The sequence below is a fragment of the Oncorhynchus clarkii genome, chromosome 4, assembly GCF_045791955.1.
Source record: "Oncorhynchus clarkii lewisi isolate Uvic-CL-2024 chromosome 4, UVic_Ocla_1.0, whole genome shotgun sequence".
Taxonomy (NCBI): domain Eukaryota; kingdom Metazoa; phylum Chordata; class Actinopteri; order Salmoniformes; family Salmonidae; genus Oncorhynchus; species Oncorhynchus clarkii.
The window spans coordinates 85,538,697-85,555,383 of NC_092150.1; the positions used below are offsets into that span (position 1 = coordinate 85,538,697).

The 16,687-nt window shown below is 42.2% G+C and overlaps 1 protein-coding gene across 2 annotated transcripts in view; it reads left to right on the forward strand.

Annotated features, from left to right (window-relative positions):
- LOC139407391 (ryanodine receptor 3-like) overlaps positions 1–16,687 on the forward strand; it is a 270,933-nt gene that overhangs the window by 108,703 nt on the left and 145,543 nt on the right. For both annotated transcript variants that reach the window (XM_071151137.1, XM_071151138.1), the window contains exons 17-23: positions 145–263; positions 6,290–6,423; positions 7,369–7,450; positions 7,648–7,807; positions 11,154–11,346; positions 14,742–14,958; positions 15,292–15,396. In XM_071151137.1, coding sequence (XP_071007238.1) covers positions 145–263; positions 6,290–6,423; positions 7,369–7,450; positions 7,648–7,807; positions 11,154–11,346; positions 14,742–14,958; positions 15,292–15,396 — 1,010 coding nt within the window. The remainder of the gene's footprint in view (positions 1–144; positions 264–6,289; positions 6,424–7,368; positions 7,451–7,647; positions 7,808–11,153; positions 11,347–14,741; positions 14,959–15,291; positions 15,397–16,687) is intronic.

The following is a 16,687-nucleotide window of genomic DNA, read 5'->3' on the forward strand; positions in this document are numbered from 1 at the left end:
GCTTTTCTTACAAAGGTCTATAGCATAATCTCCCAGTAGTTTTAGCCTGTTTGTCCTCGGGTATTGTGGAGGTGCTCCGTTGTATCCTGATAGAGTCTCCTGATTTTATTCTGTTTTGTTTTGTTCTACTTTACTCTTTTGTAGGTATCCTGGAGGTGCTCCATTGTATCCTGATAGAGTCTCCGGAGGCTCTGAACATCATCCAGAAAGGACACATCAAGTCCATCATCTCCCTGCTCTACAAACACGGACGCAACCACAAGGTCAGCAACAACAACACATTACTGAGGTTCTAATACACTCATTCTGAAGGTTCTAATACACTCATTCTGAAGGTTCTATCACACTCATTCTGAAGGTTCTAATACACTCATTCTGAAGGTTCTAATACACTCATTCTGAAGGTTCTAACACACTCATTCTAAAGGTTCTAATACACTCATTCTGAAGGTTCCAATACACAAATTCTGAAGGTTCTAAATGAAACTCAACAGCAGCATGTACACATACCTGCATAATGACAATATCATGCTGTAGACAATGCTATTGTAATGCTTTCTGAGAGAGAGGCAAACATGAGCCAAACATCTAGAGTATGAGCAGCAGTGCTTTGGGCTTTCATCCCTTTAACCAGAGGAGATAGTTAACCCGGGGGAGATGGTTAACCCGGGGGAGATGGTTAACCCAGGGGAGATAGTTAACCAGGAGGAGATGGTTAACCCAGAGGAGATAGTTAACCCAGAGGAGATGGTTAACCCAGAGGAGATAGTTAACCCAGAGGAGATAGTTAACCCGGAGGAGATAGTTTACCCGGAGGAGATGGTTAACCCGGAGGAGATGGTTAACCCGGAGGAGATGGTTAACCCGGAGGAGATGGTTAACCCGGAGGAGATAGTTTACCTGGAGGAGATAGTTAACCTAGAAACAGTTAACATGTCAGGGCTTAGACAGAGGTTAAACAGTACTAGCAATTCATAAAACTTCTAACCATGTCAAGTTTAACCTGAAAAGTGATTGTCCCCCCTCAAAACAATGCAACACTCAGACAATGTACAGTCGTGGCCAAAAGTTTTGAGAATGACACAAATATTAATTTCCACAAAGTTTGCTGCTTCAGTGTCTTTAGATATTTTTTGTCAGATGTTACTATGGAATACTGAACTATAATTACAAGCATTTCATAAGTGTCAAAGGCTTTTATTGACAATTACATGAAGTTGATGCAAAGAGTCAATATTTGCAGTGTTGACCCTTCTTTTTCAAGACCTCTGCAATCCGTCCTGGCATGCTGTCAATTAACTTCTGTGGCACATCCTAACTGATGGCAGCCCCATTCTTGCATTTATCAATGCTTGGAGTTTGTCAGAATTTGTGGGGTTTTGTTTGTCCACCCGCCTCTTGAGGATTGACCACAAGTTCTCAATGGGATTAAGGTCTGGGGAGTTTCCTGGCCAGGGACCCAAAATCTTGATGTTTTGTTTCTCAAGTCACTTAGTTATCACTTTTGCCTTATGGCAAGGTGCTCCATCATGCTGGAAAAGGCATTGTTCGTCACCAAACTGTTCCTGGATGGTTGGGTGAAGTTGCTCTCAGATGATGTGTTGGTACCATTCTTTATTCACGGCTGTGTTCTTAGGCAAAATTTTGAGTGAGCACACACCCTTAGCTGAGAAGCAACCCCACACATGAATGTCTCAGGATGCTTTACTGTTGGCATGACACAGGACTGATGGTAGCGCTCACCTTGTCTTCTCCGGACAAGCTTTTTTCCGGATGCCCCAAACAATCGGAAAGGGGATTCATCAGAGAAAATGACTTTACCCCAGTCCTCAGCAGTCCAATCCCTGTACCTTCTGCAGAACATCAGTCTGTCCCTGATGTTTTTCCTGGAGAGATGTGGTTTCTTTGCCCTTCTTGACACCAGGCCATCCTCCAAAAGTCTTTGCCTCACTGTGCGTGCAGATGCACTCATACCTGCCTGCTGCCATTCCTGAGCAAGCTCTGTACTGGTGGTGCCCCAATCCAGCAGCTGAATCAACTTTAGGAGATGGTCCTGGCGCTTGCTGGAATTTCTTGGGCGCCCTGAAGCCTTCTTCACAACAATTGCACCGCTCTCCTTGAATTTCTTGATGAGCCGATAAATTGTTGATTTAGGTGCAATCTTACTGGCAGCAATATCCTTGCCTGTGAAGCCCTTTCTGTGCCAAGCAATGGTGACGGCACGTGTTTCCTTGCAGGTAACCATGGTTGGCAGAGGGAGAACAATGATTCCAAGCACCACCCTCCTTTTGAAGCTTCCAGTCTGTTATTCGAACTCAATCAGCATGACAGAGTGATCTCCAGCCTTGTCCTCGTCAACACTCTAACCTGTATTAATGAGAAAATCCCCGACATGATGTCAGCTGGTCCTTTTGTGGCAGGGCTGAAATGCAGTGGACATTTTTTGGGGGGGATTGCCATCATACAAACTGAGGCAACAGACTTTGTGAAAATTTATATTTTTTTGTCATTCTCAAATCTTTTGGCCACGACTGTATGTAAACCAGTGCCCAACAGTGTATGCAGATCTGTGGCTATCACAGCTGTCATGGTGGCGTTGACAATAGCATCATGCTGCATATCAACCTTCCTACTATGTGCTTTACATGCAGTGTTAACTAGCCCTGCTGGGTTAACTGGGTAATTGTGCATGCAACATCCAGAGCCGGACTGCGTCCCAAATCTCTCCCTATTCCCTCTGTAGTGCACTACTTTTGACCAGGTGCTATTTGGAGTGCAACCCCAGTCCTGTAAGCAGCAGGTGTTGATCCATACCATGACATGGCACAGCACAGGAATCCTTTAAGCTTTTAACAACCAATAAAGACACGGGCCATGCATGCCCCTCTATGGGTTATTAGCATCATTTACTTGGTTGCTAAGTGACGTGCTATTGTTACACAGAGACAAAACCGAAGGATTGTCGCCTTCTGTCTGTCTGTGTGAAGCTCTATTGAGGAGTGTGACACACATAGGAAAGACAGAGAAATGTAAACATATGTTTCCCATGCCAATAAAGCCATTTGAATTGAATTGAGAGAGAAAGAGAAAACAAGAGAGAGAGCACAAGAGAGAGAGAGAGAGAGAGAGCATGAGAGAGAGAGAGAGTTAGAGAGAGAGAGAGAGAGAGAGAGAGAGAGAGAGAGAGAGAGAGAGAGAGAGAGAGAGAGAGAGAGCACGGGAGAGAGAGAGAGTTAGAGGTGGAAACTGAGCTGCACTTCCTAACCTCCTGCCCAATGTATGACCATATCAGAGAGACATATTTCCCAGATATTTACACAGATCCACAAAGAATTCGAAAACAAATCCAATTTTGAAAAACTCCCATATCTACTGGGTGAAATTCCACAGTGTGCCATCACAGCAGCAAGATGTGTGACCTGTTGCCACGAGAAAAGGGCAACCAGTGAAGAACAAACACCATTGTAAATACAACCCATATCTATGCTTATTTATTTTATCTTGTGACCTTTAACCATTTGTACATTGTTAAAACACTGTATATATATAATATGACATTTATAATGTCTTTATTGTTTTGAAACTTCTGTATGTGTAAGGTTTACTGTTAATTTCTATTTTTTATTTCACTTTATATATTCACTTTATATATTATCTACCTCACTTGCTTTGGCAATGTTAACACATGTTTCCCATGCCAATAAAGCCCTTGAATTGAATTGAATTGAGAGAGACAGAAAGAGCACAAGAGAGAGAGAGAGTTAGAGAGAGAGACAGAGAGAGCACGAGAGAGAGAGTTAGAGAGAACTGGGTGGTCACTTCAATCGTCGTCATCAAATCAAATCAAATTTTATTTGTCACATACACATGGTTAGAAGATGTTAATGCGAGTGTAGCGAAATGCTTGTGCTTCTAGTTCCGACAATGCAGTAATAACCAACAAGTAATCTAACTAACAATTCCAAAACTACTGTCTTATACACAGTGTAAGGGGATAAAGAATATGTACATAAGGATATATGAATGAGTGATGGTACAGAGCAGCATAGGCAGGATACAGTAGATGGTATCGAGTACAGTATATACATGAGGTGAGTATGTAAACAAAGTGGCATAGTTAAAGTGGCTATTGATACATGTATTACATAAGGATGCAGTCGATGATATAGAGTACAGTATATACGTATGCATATGAGATGAATAATGTAGGGTAAGTAACATTATATAAGGTAGCATTGTTTAAAGTGGCTAGTGATATATTTACATAATTTCCCATCAATTCCCATTATTAAAGTGGCTGGAGTTGAGTCAGCGTCAGTGTCAGTGTGTTGGCAGCAGCCACTCAATGTTAGTGGTGGCTGTTTAACAGTCTGATAGCCTTGAGATAGAAGCTGTTTTTCAGTCTCTCGGTCCCAGCTTTGATGCACCTGTACTGACCTCGCCTTCTGGATGATAGCGGGGTGAACAGGCAGTGGCTCGGGTGGTTGATGTCCTTGATGATCTTTATGGCCTTCCTGTAACATCGGGTGGTGTAGGTGTCCTGGAGGGCAGGTAGTTTGCCCCCGGTGATGCGTTGTGCAGACCTCACTACCCTCTGGAGAGCCTTACGGTTGTGGGCGGAGCAGTTGCCGTACCAGGCGGTGATACAACCCGCCAGGATGCTCTCGATTGTGCATCTGTAGAAGTTTGTGAGTGCTTTTGGTGACAAACCGAATTTCTTCAGCCTCCTGAGGTTGAAGAGGCGCTGCTGCGCCTTCTTCACGATGCTGTCTGTGTGAGTGGACCAATTCAGTTTGTCTGTGATGTGTATGCCGAGGAACTTAAAACTTGCTACCCTCTCCACTACTGTTCCATCGATGTGGATAGGGGGGTGTTCCCTCTGCTGTTTCCTGAAGTCCACTGGCTATGGCACATCTTTTGAACTGATGTGCAGGCAGGGCACTTCTACACTGTAACGAGCTTCAATTCTGTTAAGACACAATAATGTTCATATTACCAGTTTTTACTTTGATGGTAGATAAATATGATAGTTTACTCAGACCGTTTACCATTGAATACAATGGTCAAGGATCCTGTCTGTGTAAATGGGCGTTTCCTCACTCGCTTGAGCATTCTTTTCCTGTGTGAGCCCACCACTTCCTCCATAATATCTGGCATGCTCACGCCAGAGAGCTTATTGTCCCCTCCTGCTCACTCCAACCGCCCCACCCTGACCAGAAAAAAATGGGTGTGATGTCTCACCCTGGGGCAACCCCTCCACAGGGCGAGGGCAATAAGTAGACCAGAGAGGCCCCGATCAGAAAAATGGAGGGATCGGGTATCTCGCTTTCTCTACCATCTCTGTTGGTAGAATGGTTAATAATGGCTATGGCACAATAGCCAGCTAATAGGATGGTATGTATACTAGAAGGCCTAGTTGGACAAGGCTGAATATGCACATGATGGAATTTAGAGGTAGCCTAAATATTAATTATTTAAAGGAAATAGCATTGACTAAAATAGGAATAAGTTGACTGTGACAAAAACTAGACAAACATTGTCCAGACTTTTAGTCGACTGATAATAACTAAAACTAAGACTAATGACTAAAATGTGACTAATAATTAAAGCTATTTTAGACAAAAGACTAAAACAAAAAAATGAATCTAAAACAACTGCCAAAATGAAAACTTGGAAGGAACGAGGATAGTATAATTCATTCTTATACGTCTCTCTGGTTCGCTGTCTCTCGATCTCCCTCGATCCTTATTTTCTTATTTCCCCATCTCTCTTTCCCTCTCTCTTTTCATCTCTCTTTCTCTCTCTCTTTCCCTCTCTCTTTCTCTCTCTTTCCATCTCTCTTTCCCTCTCTCTTTCCCTCTCTCTTTCCCTCTCTCTTTCCATCTCTCTTTCCCTCTCTCTTTCCATCTCTCTTTCCCTCTCTCTTTCCCTCTCTCTTTCCCTCTCTCTTTCCATCTCTCTTTCCCTCTCTCTTTCCCTCTCTCTTTCCCTCTCTCTTTCCATCTCTCTTTCCCTCTCTCTTTCCCTCTCTTTCCCTCTCTCTTTCCATCTCTCTTTCCCTCTCTCTTTCCCTCTCTCTTTCCCTCTCTCTTTCCCTGTCTCTCTCCCTCCCTCTTTCCCTCTCTCTTTCCCTCTCTCTTTCCCTGTCTCTCTCCCTCTCTCTTTCCCTCTCTCTTTCCCTCTCTCTTTCCATCTCTCTTTCCATCTCTCTTTCCCTCTCTCTTTCCCTCTCTCTTTCCATCTCTCTTTCTTTCTCTTTCCCTGTCTCTCTCCCTCCCTCCTTCCCTAGATCCTGGACGTCCTGTGCTCTTTGTGTGTGTGTAACGGGGTGGCAGTGAGAGCCAATCAGAACCTCATCTGTGATCACCTGCTTCCGAAGAGAGACCTGCTCCTCCAGACACGATTGGTCAATGACGTTCAGAGGTAACAGGAAGTAGGAAGTGCCCCGCTGTAACCATGCGCCATAAAATTAGAACTACTACCATTCTAATTCTATGGTGTAATCATTGTAATTCTATGGTGTATTCAGTCTAATTCTATGGTGTAATCATTGTAATTCTATGGTGTAATCAGTCTAGTTCTATGGTGTAATCATTGTAATTCTATGGTGTAATCGGTCTAATTCTATGGTGTAATCATTGTAATTCTATGGTGTAATCAGTCTAATTCTATGGTGTAATTAGTCTAATTCTATGGTGTAATCAGTCTAATTCTATGGTGTATTCAGTCTAATTCTATGGTGTAATCATTGTAATTATATGGTGTAATCAGTCTAGTTCTATGGTGTAATCATTGTAATTCTATGGTGTAATCGGTCTAATTCTATGGTGTAATCATTGTAATTCTATGGTGTAATCAGTCTAATTCTATGGTGTAATCATTGTAATTCTATGGTGTAATCATTGTAATTCTATGGTGTAATGGGGGCACAACCAGGGCTACAAGTAGAACACATAGCAATTTGACATAAACAGTTGAATTCATGAATTTTATTGACGGTATAGCCCAGAAGGCTGTAGTTCAAACACAGTTTGTAGCCTAAATCATGCAGGCGTGATGGTGGGACTCATTGGGTTAATAAACAACATTCATAAATGAATGTGCTCCCTAAACAGCAGGCAATTAGCAAGTTGTTACTGTCTGGGTAATTACATAAAGACATACGTTCACTCTTGATGTTCTACTGCAAATGTCGTGTTAACTCATTTAATATAAACACAGCTTTTATGAATGCAATGTAAAAGAACATGGAATAGACATATGACCAATGTATCATTTATCTGTCTGTCTTTCTGTACCGCAGCACACGTTGCTTAAAGCCACACTCTCTGACTGTTTTCTCATCTCTCTGTCTTCATCTGGACCCAGTATGAGGCCTAACATCTTCCTAGGAGTGGCAGAGGGTTCAGCCCAGTATAAGAAGTGGTACTTTGAGTTGATGATCGACCAGGTGGACATTGGCTTTTCTCACTTTCATCAATTTCATTGCTTATGAGTTTTGTTTATTCTGTAGGAACATTATTGACAATTTGTATATTTAAAATGTAAGTTGTACTTGCAATTCAGCTCTTTGCTACCACACATATAATGCCTTCTCTCTCTCTCTCTCTCTCTCTCTCTCTCTCTCTCTCTCTCTCTCTCTCTCAGGTGGACCACTATGTGACCAGTGAGCCATCCCACCTGCGTGTGGGCTGGGCCTCCACTAAGGGTTATGCCCCCTACCCAGGGGGTGGAGAGGGATGGGGGGGCAACGGAGTGGGTGACGACCTTTACTCATACAGCTTTGACGGACTCCACCTGTGGTCAGGTAAGCTCTCTGGGGTTCTGCATGACTCTACCTGTGGTCAGGTAAGCTCTCTGAGGTTCTGCATGACTCCACCTGTGGTCAGGTAAGCTCTCTGAGGTTCTGCATGACTCCACCTGTGGTCAGGTAAGCTCTCTGAGGTTCTGCATGACCCCACCTGTGGTCAGGTAAGCTCTCTGAGGTTCTGCTTGACTCTACCTGTGGTCAGGTAAGCTCTCTGAGGTTCTGCATGACCCCACCTGTGGTCAGGTAAGCTCTCTGAGGTTCTGCTTGACTCTACCTGTGGTCAGGTAAGCTCTCTGAGGTTCTGCATGACCCCACCTGTGGTCAGGTAAGCTCTCTGAGGTTCTGCATGACTCCACCTGTGGTCAGGTAAGCTCTCTGAGGTTCTGCGTGACTCCACCTGTGGTCAGGTAAGCTCTCTGAGGTTCTGCATGACTCCACCTGTGGTCAGGTAAGCTCTCTGAGGTTCTGCATGACTCCACCTGTGGTCAGGTAAGCTCTCTGAGGTTCTGCATGACTCTACCTGTGGTCAGGTAAGCTCTCTGAGGTTCTACATGACTCTACCTGTGGTCAGGTAAGCTCTCTGAGGTTCTGCATGACTCCACCTGTGGTCAGGTAAGCTCTCTGAGGTTCTGCATGACTCCACCTGTGGTCAGGTAAGCTCTCTGAGGTTCTACATGACTCCACCTGTGGTCAGGTAAGCTCTCTGAGGTTCTGCATGACTCCACCTGTGGTCAGGTAAGCTCTCTGAGGTTCTACATGACTCCACCTGTGGTCAGATAAGCTCTCTGAGGTTCTGCATGACCCCACCTGTGGTCAGGTAAGCTCTCTGAGGTTCTGCTTGACTCTACCTGTGGTCAGGTAAGCTCTCTGAGGTTCTGCATGACCCCACCTGTGGTCAGGTAAGCTCTCTGAGGTTCTGCTTGCCTCTACCTGTGGTCAGGTAAGCTCTCTGAGGTTCTGCATGACCCCACCTGGGGTCAGGTAAGCTCTCTGAGGTTCTGCATGACTCTACCTGTGGTCAGGTAAGCTGTCTGAGGTTCTGCTTGACTCTACCTGTGGTCAGGTAAGCTCTCTGAGGTTCTGCATGACTCTACCTGTGGTCAGGTAAGCTTTTTGAGGTTCTGCATGACTCTACCTGTGGTCAGGTAAGCTCTCTGGGGTTCTGCTTGACTCTACCTGTGGTCAGGTAAGCTCTCTGAGGTTCTACATGACTCTGCCTGTGGTCAGGTAAGCTCTCTGGGGTTCTGCATGACTCTGCCTGTGGTCAGGTATGCTCTCTGAGGTTCTACCTGTCCTGATGTGACCCTGACAGTTCCTTCTCTGCCTTATAATGTATTTTGTGAGTTAAGTCCTGAAATGTGTGTTTTCGGTTTGGATTTGAATGTCAAGGGCAGAGAGACAGTATAACAAGGTGTAGCTTATATAACTGCAGACGTTGACTGCCCTCGTGATGTGAAATTCCGCAGCTATTTTGGAAGTTTGGCAGGGAAATCCTGAGGTCATCATTTTGTGGTCAACAGCAAAGAAAAAATATCAGTACAATATAATCTCACCGTCAACCAATCATCCCTCATCCGCCACCCTGCCCCCCATCAACCAACCATCCCTCATCCGCCACCCTGCCCCCCGTCAACCAATCATCCCTCATCCGCCACCCTGCCCCCCGTCAACCAATCATCCCTCATCCGCCACCCTGGCCCCCGTCAACCAACCATCCCTCATCCGCCACCCTGCCCCCCGTCAACCAATCATCCCTCATCCGCCACCCTGGCCCCCGTCAACCAACCATCCCTCATCTGCCTCCCTGCCCCCCGTCAACCAATCGTCCCCCCCCCCCCCCCCCCCCCCCCCCCGTCTAAATAGCCCCAGACTGTTAGTTTCTCCCAGTGATTTAAAGATACACTAGTTGACTGATAATGGGCGCTGTCACCATCTTACCTCCATCTTGGCACTCCCCCACCATTGTAAAAAAATAGAAATGCATTTACTAATGTCTACAGTTATTTATTCTATACTGAATAAAAATATAAACGCAACATGCAACAATTTCAAAGATTTTACTGAGTTAAAGTTCATATAAGGAAAACAATCAATTGAAATAAATGAATTAGGCCCTAATCTATGGATTTCACATGACTGGGCAGGGGCGCAGCCATTGTTGGGTCTGGGAGGGCATAGGCCCACCCACTTGGGAGCCAGGCCCACCCACTAGGGAGCCATGCCCAGCCAATCAGAATGAGTTTTTCCCCACAAAAGAGCTTTTGTACAGACAGAAATACTCCTCAGTTTTAACAGCTGTCTGGGTGGCTGGTCTCAAACGATCCCGCAGGTGAAGAAGCCAAATGTGGAGGTCCTGGGCTGGCGTGGTTACATGTGGTCTGGAGATGAGAGGCCGTTTGGATGTACTGCCAAATTCTCTAAAACAACGTTGGAGGCTGCTTATGGCAGAGAAATTAACATTAAATTCACTGGCAACAGCTCTGATGGACATTCCTGAAGTCAGCATGCCAATTGCACGCTCCCTCAAAACTGGAGACATCTGTGGGATTGTGTTGTGACAAAACTGCACATTTTAGAGTGACCTTTTATTATCCCCAGCACAACATGCACCTGTGTAATGATCATGCTGTTTAATCAGTTTGTTGATATGCCACACCTGTCAGGTGGATTATCTTGGCAAAGGAGAAATGCTCACTAACATGGATGTAAACAAATTTGTGCACAACATTTTAGAGAAATAAGCTTATTGTGCGTATAGAACATTACTAGGTTCTTTTTTTTTAACTCATGAAACATGGGACCAACACTTTAAATGTTATGTTTATAGTTTTGTTCAGTATAGACACTTTAATGCATACTTTTAAGTTATATTATGTGAGCTAAACATGCACATATATATTTTTTTAAATATATTTAAAGAATTCCCTGAAGTATAGAGATTAGTAATGTTACTATCCCCACTACAACACAAAAATACTTAAATACATGTCATTTTGTCCTGGAAACATTTAATTGAAATACTTTAGAATTCATTCATTCCTGGAGGACTGCTCCTTCTGGGGAGTACCAAAATGGCCGCCCGGGGAAAGCTTCTCAATGGCCAATAATTAGCTTCAGCAACATAGGGTTTGTATATGTTATTGGTTTATATACATTCTACACCTTACACTTCCCCTGCTCCCCCTCTGAAGAGGCCCCAGACTGAGTCTGCCCTCCATGACTTTGAAGGCGTGACTTCTCTTCTTTTCTCCTCTCCTCTCCTCTCTTTTCCCCTCCTCTCTTCTCTTCTCCTCTCCTCTCCTCACCCTTTCCTCCCCTCCACTCTTCCGTCTTCTCCTCCCAGGCCGTATCTCCCGGGCGGTAGCCTCGATCAACCAGCACTTGTTGAGCAGTGATGACGTGGTGAGCTGTTGTCTGGACCTGGGCGCTCCTTCCATGTCCTTCAGGATCAACGGCCAGCCAGTACAGGGCATGTTTGAAGACTTCAACACCGACGGATTCTTCTTCCCTGTGGTCAGCTTCTCTGCGGGGGTCAAGTAAGGCGCCAGCACAGACACACACACACACACACACACACACTCACACTCACACTCACACACACACAAACACACACACACACTCATGCAGAGAAGCACACGCACAGTCGCAGACACAGACACGCACATGAACACACACTCACAGCTTCTCTGCAGGGGTCAAGTAAAGGTGCAGCTAGGTTACGGTATTCATTTGTGAAGGGTCAGGAGAGGATAATTAGGAACTGTGATGAGAAGATGAGGAGGCTGGAGAGTGGGGATTGCATGTTGCTGGGACAGCATGAGACGCACACATAGTTTAGTTTAATAAGAAAATGGCCCAGAAATGGGAAAATCAAGATGTTCTGAACCTGAATGGTTTAATATAATCTAGAGGCTATAGCTCTATAGCTAAAGTTATATAGCTCTATAGCTCTATAGTTATATAGTTCTCTAGTTCTATAGCTCTCTAGTTCTATAGCTCTATAACTAAAGTTATATAGCTCTATAGCTATATAGTTATATAGTTCTCTAGTTCTATAGCTCTCTAGTTCTATAGTTCTCAAGTTCTATAGCTCTATAGTTATATAGTTCTCTAGTTCTATAGCTCTATAGCTAAAGTTATATAGCTCTATAGCTATATAGTTATATAGTTATCTAGTTCTATAGCTCTCTAGTTCTATAGTTCTCAAGTTCTATAGCTCTATAGTTATATAGTTATCTAGTTCTATAGCTCTATAGCTAAAGTTATATAGCTCTATAGCTATATAGTTATATAGTTCTCTAGTTCTATAGCTCTCTAGTTCTATAGTTCTCAAGTTCTATAGCTCTATAGTTATATAGTTCTCTAGTTCTATAGCTCTATAGCTAAAGTTATATAGCTCTATAGCTATATAGTTATATAGTTCTCTAGTTCTATAGCTCTCTAGTTCTATAGTTCTCAAGTTCTATAGCTCTATAGTTATATAGTTATCTAGTTCTATAGCTCTATAGCTAAAGTTATATAGCTCTATAGCTATATAGTTATATAGTTCTCTAGTTCTATAGCTCTCTAGTTCTATAGTTCTCAAGTTCTATAGCTCTATAGTTATATAGTTCTCTAGTTCTATAGCTCTATAGCTAAAGTTATATAGCTCTATAGCTATATAGTTATATAGTTCTCTAGTTCTATAGCTCTCTAGTTCTATAGTTCTCAAGTTCTATAGCTCTATAGTTATATAGTTCTCTAGTTCTATAGCTCTATAGCTAAAGTTATATAGCTCTATAGCTATATAGTTATATAGTTCTCTAGTTCTATAGCTCTCTAGTTCTATAGTTCTCAAGTTCTATAGCTCTATAGTTATATAGTTCTCTAGTTCTATAGCTATATAGCTAAAGTTATATAGCTCTATAGGTCTATAGTTATATAGTTCTCTAGTTATATAGCTCTCTAGTTCTATAGTTCTCAAGTTCTATAGCTCTATAGTTATATAGTTCTCTAGTTCTATAGCTCTATAGCTAAAGTTATATAGCTCTATAGCTCTATAGTTATATAGTTCTCTAGTTCTATAGCTCTATAGCTAAAGTTATATAGCTCTATAGCTCTATAGTTATATAGTTCTCTAGTTCTATAGCTCTCTAGTTCTATAGTTCTCAAGTTCTATTGCTCTATAGTTATATAGTTCTCTAGTTATATAGCTCTATAGCTAAAGTTATATAGCTCTATAGCTCTATAGTTATATAGTTCTCTAGTTCTATAGCTCTCTAGTTCTATAGTTCTCGAGTTCTATAGCTCTATAGTTATATAGTTCTCTAGTTCTATAGCTCTCTAGTTCTATAGTTCTCAAGTTCTATAGCTCTATAGTTATATAGTTCTCTAGTTCTATAGCTCTATAGCTAAAGTTATATAGCTCTATAGCTCTATAGTTATATAGTTATCTAGTTCTATAGCCTTATAGCTAAAGTTATATAGCTCTATAGCTATATAGTTATATAGTTCTCTAGTTCTATAGCTCTCTAGTTCTATAGTTCTCAAGTTCTATAGCTCTATAGTTATATAGTTCTCTAGTTATATAGCTCTATAGCTAAAGTTATATAGCTCTATAGCTCTATAGTTATATAGTTCTCTAGTTCTATAGCTCTCTAGTTCTATAGTTCTCAAGTTCTATAGCTCTATAGTTATATAGTTCTCTAGTTCTATAGCTCTCTAGTTCTATAGTTCTCAAGTTCTATAGCTCTATAGTTATATAGTTCTCTAGTTCTATAGCTCTATAGCTAAAGTTACATAGCTCTATAGCTCTATAGTTCTATAGCTCTCTAGTTCTATAGTTCTCAAGTTCTATAGTTCTATAGTTATCTAGATCTACAGTTCTCTAGTTCTCTAGTTCTATATTTCTCTAGTTCTATAATTCTATATTTCTCTAGTTCTATATTCGTTTTATAGTTCTATTTTTCTATAGCTCTATAGCTCGCTAGTTCTCTTGTTTGTAGTTCTGTAGTTCTACTGTTCTGTAGTTCTACAGTTCCATAGTTCTCTAGGTCTATAGTTTTCTAGGTCTCTGGGTCTCTAGTTCTCTCGTTCTATAGTTCTGTAGTTCTATAGCTCTATTGCTCTATAGTTCTCTAGGTCTATAGTTCTCTAGGTCTATTATTCTATAGTTCTATATTTCTCTAGTTCTATAGCTCTATAATTATATAGTTCTATAGTTCTACAGTTCTATAGCTCTATAACGCTATAGTTCTGTAGTTCCCTAGTTCTATTGTTCCATAGCTCTAGAATTCTATAGTTATCTAGTTCTAAAGTTCTCTAGTTCTCTGGTTCTATAGTTCTCTAGTTCTATTGTTCTCTACTTCTCTAGTTCTATAGTTATCTATACAGCAATTGAACTAGATAACTATAGATTTATTTAACTATATAACTATAGAACTAGATAACTATAGAACTATAGATATGTAGTTCTCTAGATTTCTAGTTCTCTAGTTATATTGTTCTCCAGTTCTCTAGTTCTATAGTTCTCTAGTTATCCAGTTCTATAGTTCAATATTTCTCTAGTTCTGTAGTTCTCTAGGTCTGTAGTTCTCTAGTTCTGTAGTTCTCTAGTTCTCTAGTTCTGTAGCTCTGTAGTTCTATAGTTCTCTAGTTATATTGTTCCATAGCTCTAGAATTCTATAGTTATCTAGTTCTAAAGTTCTCTAGTTCTCTAGTTCTATAGTTCTCTAGTTCTGTTGTTCTCTACTTCTCTAGTTCTATAGTTCAATATTTCTCTAGGTCTGTAGTTCTGTAGTTCTGTAGTTCTGTAGTTCTGTAGTTCTGTAGTTCTGTAGTTCTATAGTTCTGTAGTTCTATAGATAAGCCTTGGGTATATGAATATTACACAATGCCATTTTGGTGAGTAATGGCTTTTATCTCTAACTTCCTGGTCTCTGTCCCTCCTCAGGGTGCGTTTCCTGCTGGGTGGTCGTCATGGAGACTTTAAGTTCCTGCCCCCGGCGGGTTACTCCCCGTGTTACGAGGCCCTGCTCCCCAAGGAGAAGATGAGGGTGGAGGCTGTGAAGGAGTACAAGAGAGACCATGGAGGGGTCAGGGACCTACTGGGGACAACACAGTTCCTCTCCCAGGCCTCATTCATCCCCACACCTGTAGACACCAGCCAGGTGATATACAACTGGACATCTGTAAACAGTCTGTCCGTCAGTCAGTCAGTTAGCCGACTGATTGATCAATGAATCACTCAATTGATCAAGCAAACAAGCAAGCAACCAATCAATCATTTTTATATACTTTTTAAAAACGCAAAATTTAAAAGCAAGACTTCATCTTACTTCCCAACACGAAATCAGCTTATCCATCTCTCCACTGTGCCCTCTCTCTCTCTCTCTCTCTCTCTCTCTCTCTCTCTCTCTGTCTCTCTCTCTCTGTCTCTCTCTCTCTCTCTCTCTCTCTCTCTCTCTCTCTCTCTCTCTCTCTCTCTCTCTCTATCTCTCCAGATTGTTCAACCTCCTCACCTGGACAACGTGCGTGACAGACTAGCAGAGAACATCCATGAACTTTGGGGCATGAACAAGATTGAACTGGGCTGGTCCTATGGCAAGGTAGGTCCCTCCCTCCCTCCCTAACTGCAGCAGTAAGAGGGGTTGTTAGAATGCTGAGCACATACAACACAGCTCTTTATACAGGAGTGGTTATCACAGAATCATTTCCTCTGAGGCCAGGAGAACACAACCACCAACCACAGCTGTTTGACAAATTTAATGAAAGAGATAGAGCGAGACAGAGAGAGAGAGACAGAGAGAGAGAGAGTGAGAGAGAGAGAGAGCGAGAGAGACAGAGAGAGAGAGAGAGACAGAGAGAGAGAGAGAGAGAGAGAGACAGAGAGAGAGAGAGAGAGAGAGAGAGAGAGAGACAGAGATCAAGCCTTCCAAAAGCACGACAGCCCAAATGAATGATTCTGTGACTATAAGGAGCCTCATTACTCAAGGGGCTCTGATCTTCTCATTTATTAAGGCCACAATGTAGTCAAGGGGCTCAGACCTTCTCATTAATTTACAACAATATTTAGGAAACAGCTATTCGCCTTGTTAATCTTTATTATACGAGCCCTCGTTAACTTGAAAGTGACATTTGTTAGTTCCCAAAGTGCACCCTAACCCCTATATAGTACAATAGTTTTGACCAGGTCCCAACTCCCAACATCCTGAAGGAGAGAGGACAAGACCTCGTTGGGGACAAGTGGTACCCTATTCCCGATTTAGTGCACTACTTTTGACCAGGGCCCTGGACAAGGGTAGTGTACTATGTAAGCAATACGGTGCTATTTTAGACTCAACCCTTGTTGGGGACAAGTGTCATAATAAACTTGATGATGCACTTTGAGTACTTTGGTACATTTACCATATCAGACTAGTTTGGCACATTTATCATCTCAGACTAGTTTGGTACATTTATCATCTCAGACTAGTTTGGTACATTTATCATCTCAGACTAGTTTGGCACATTTATCATCTCAGACTAGTTTGGCACATTTATCATCTCAGACTAGTTTGGTACATTTATCATCTCAGACTAGTTTGGTACATGTATCATCTCAGACTAGTTTGGTACATTTATCATCTCAGACTAGTTTGGTACATTTATCATCTCAGACTAGAGTACATGCCCTTTCTGTTGGAATGATCTCCTCTGTAACCTCCTACCATCCTTTATCGTCAACTGAAGTCAGACACACACACACTTTGGTAAGTTGTAATTCTGAATCTGAGAACACTCACCTTGGTTAGACAGTCATACAGTGAAGTTGCTACCTTCGCTCTGTGAACTCCACATACCTGGGTTCAAATACTATTCAAAATATTTCAAACACAGAGCTTTTGCTTTAGCCTGCCT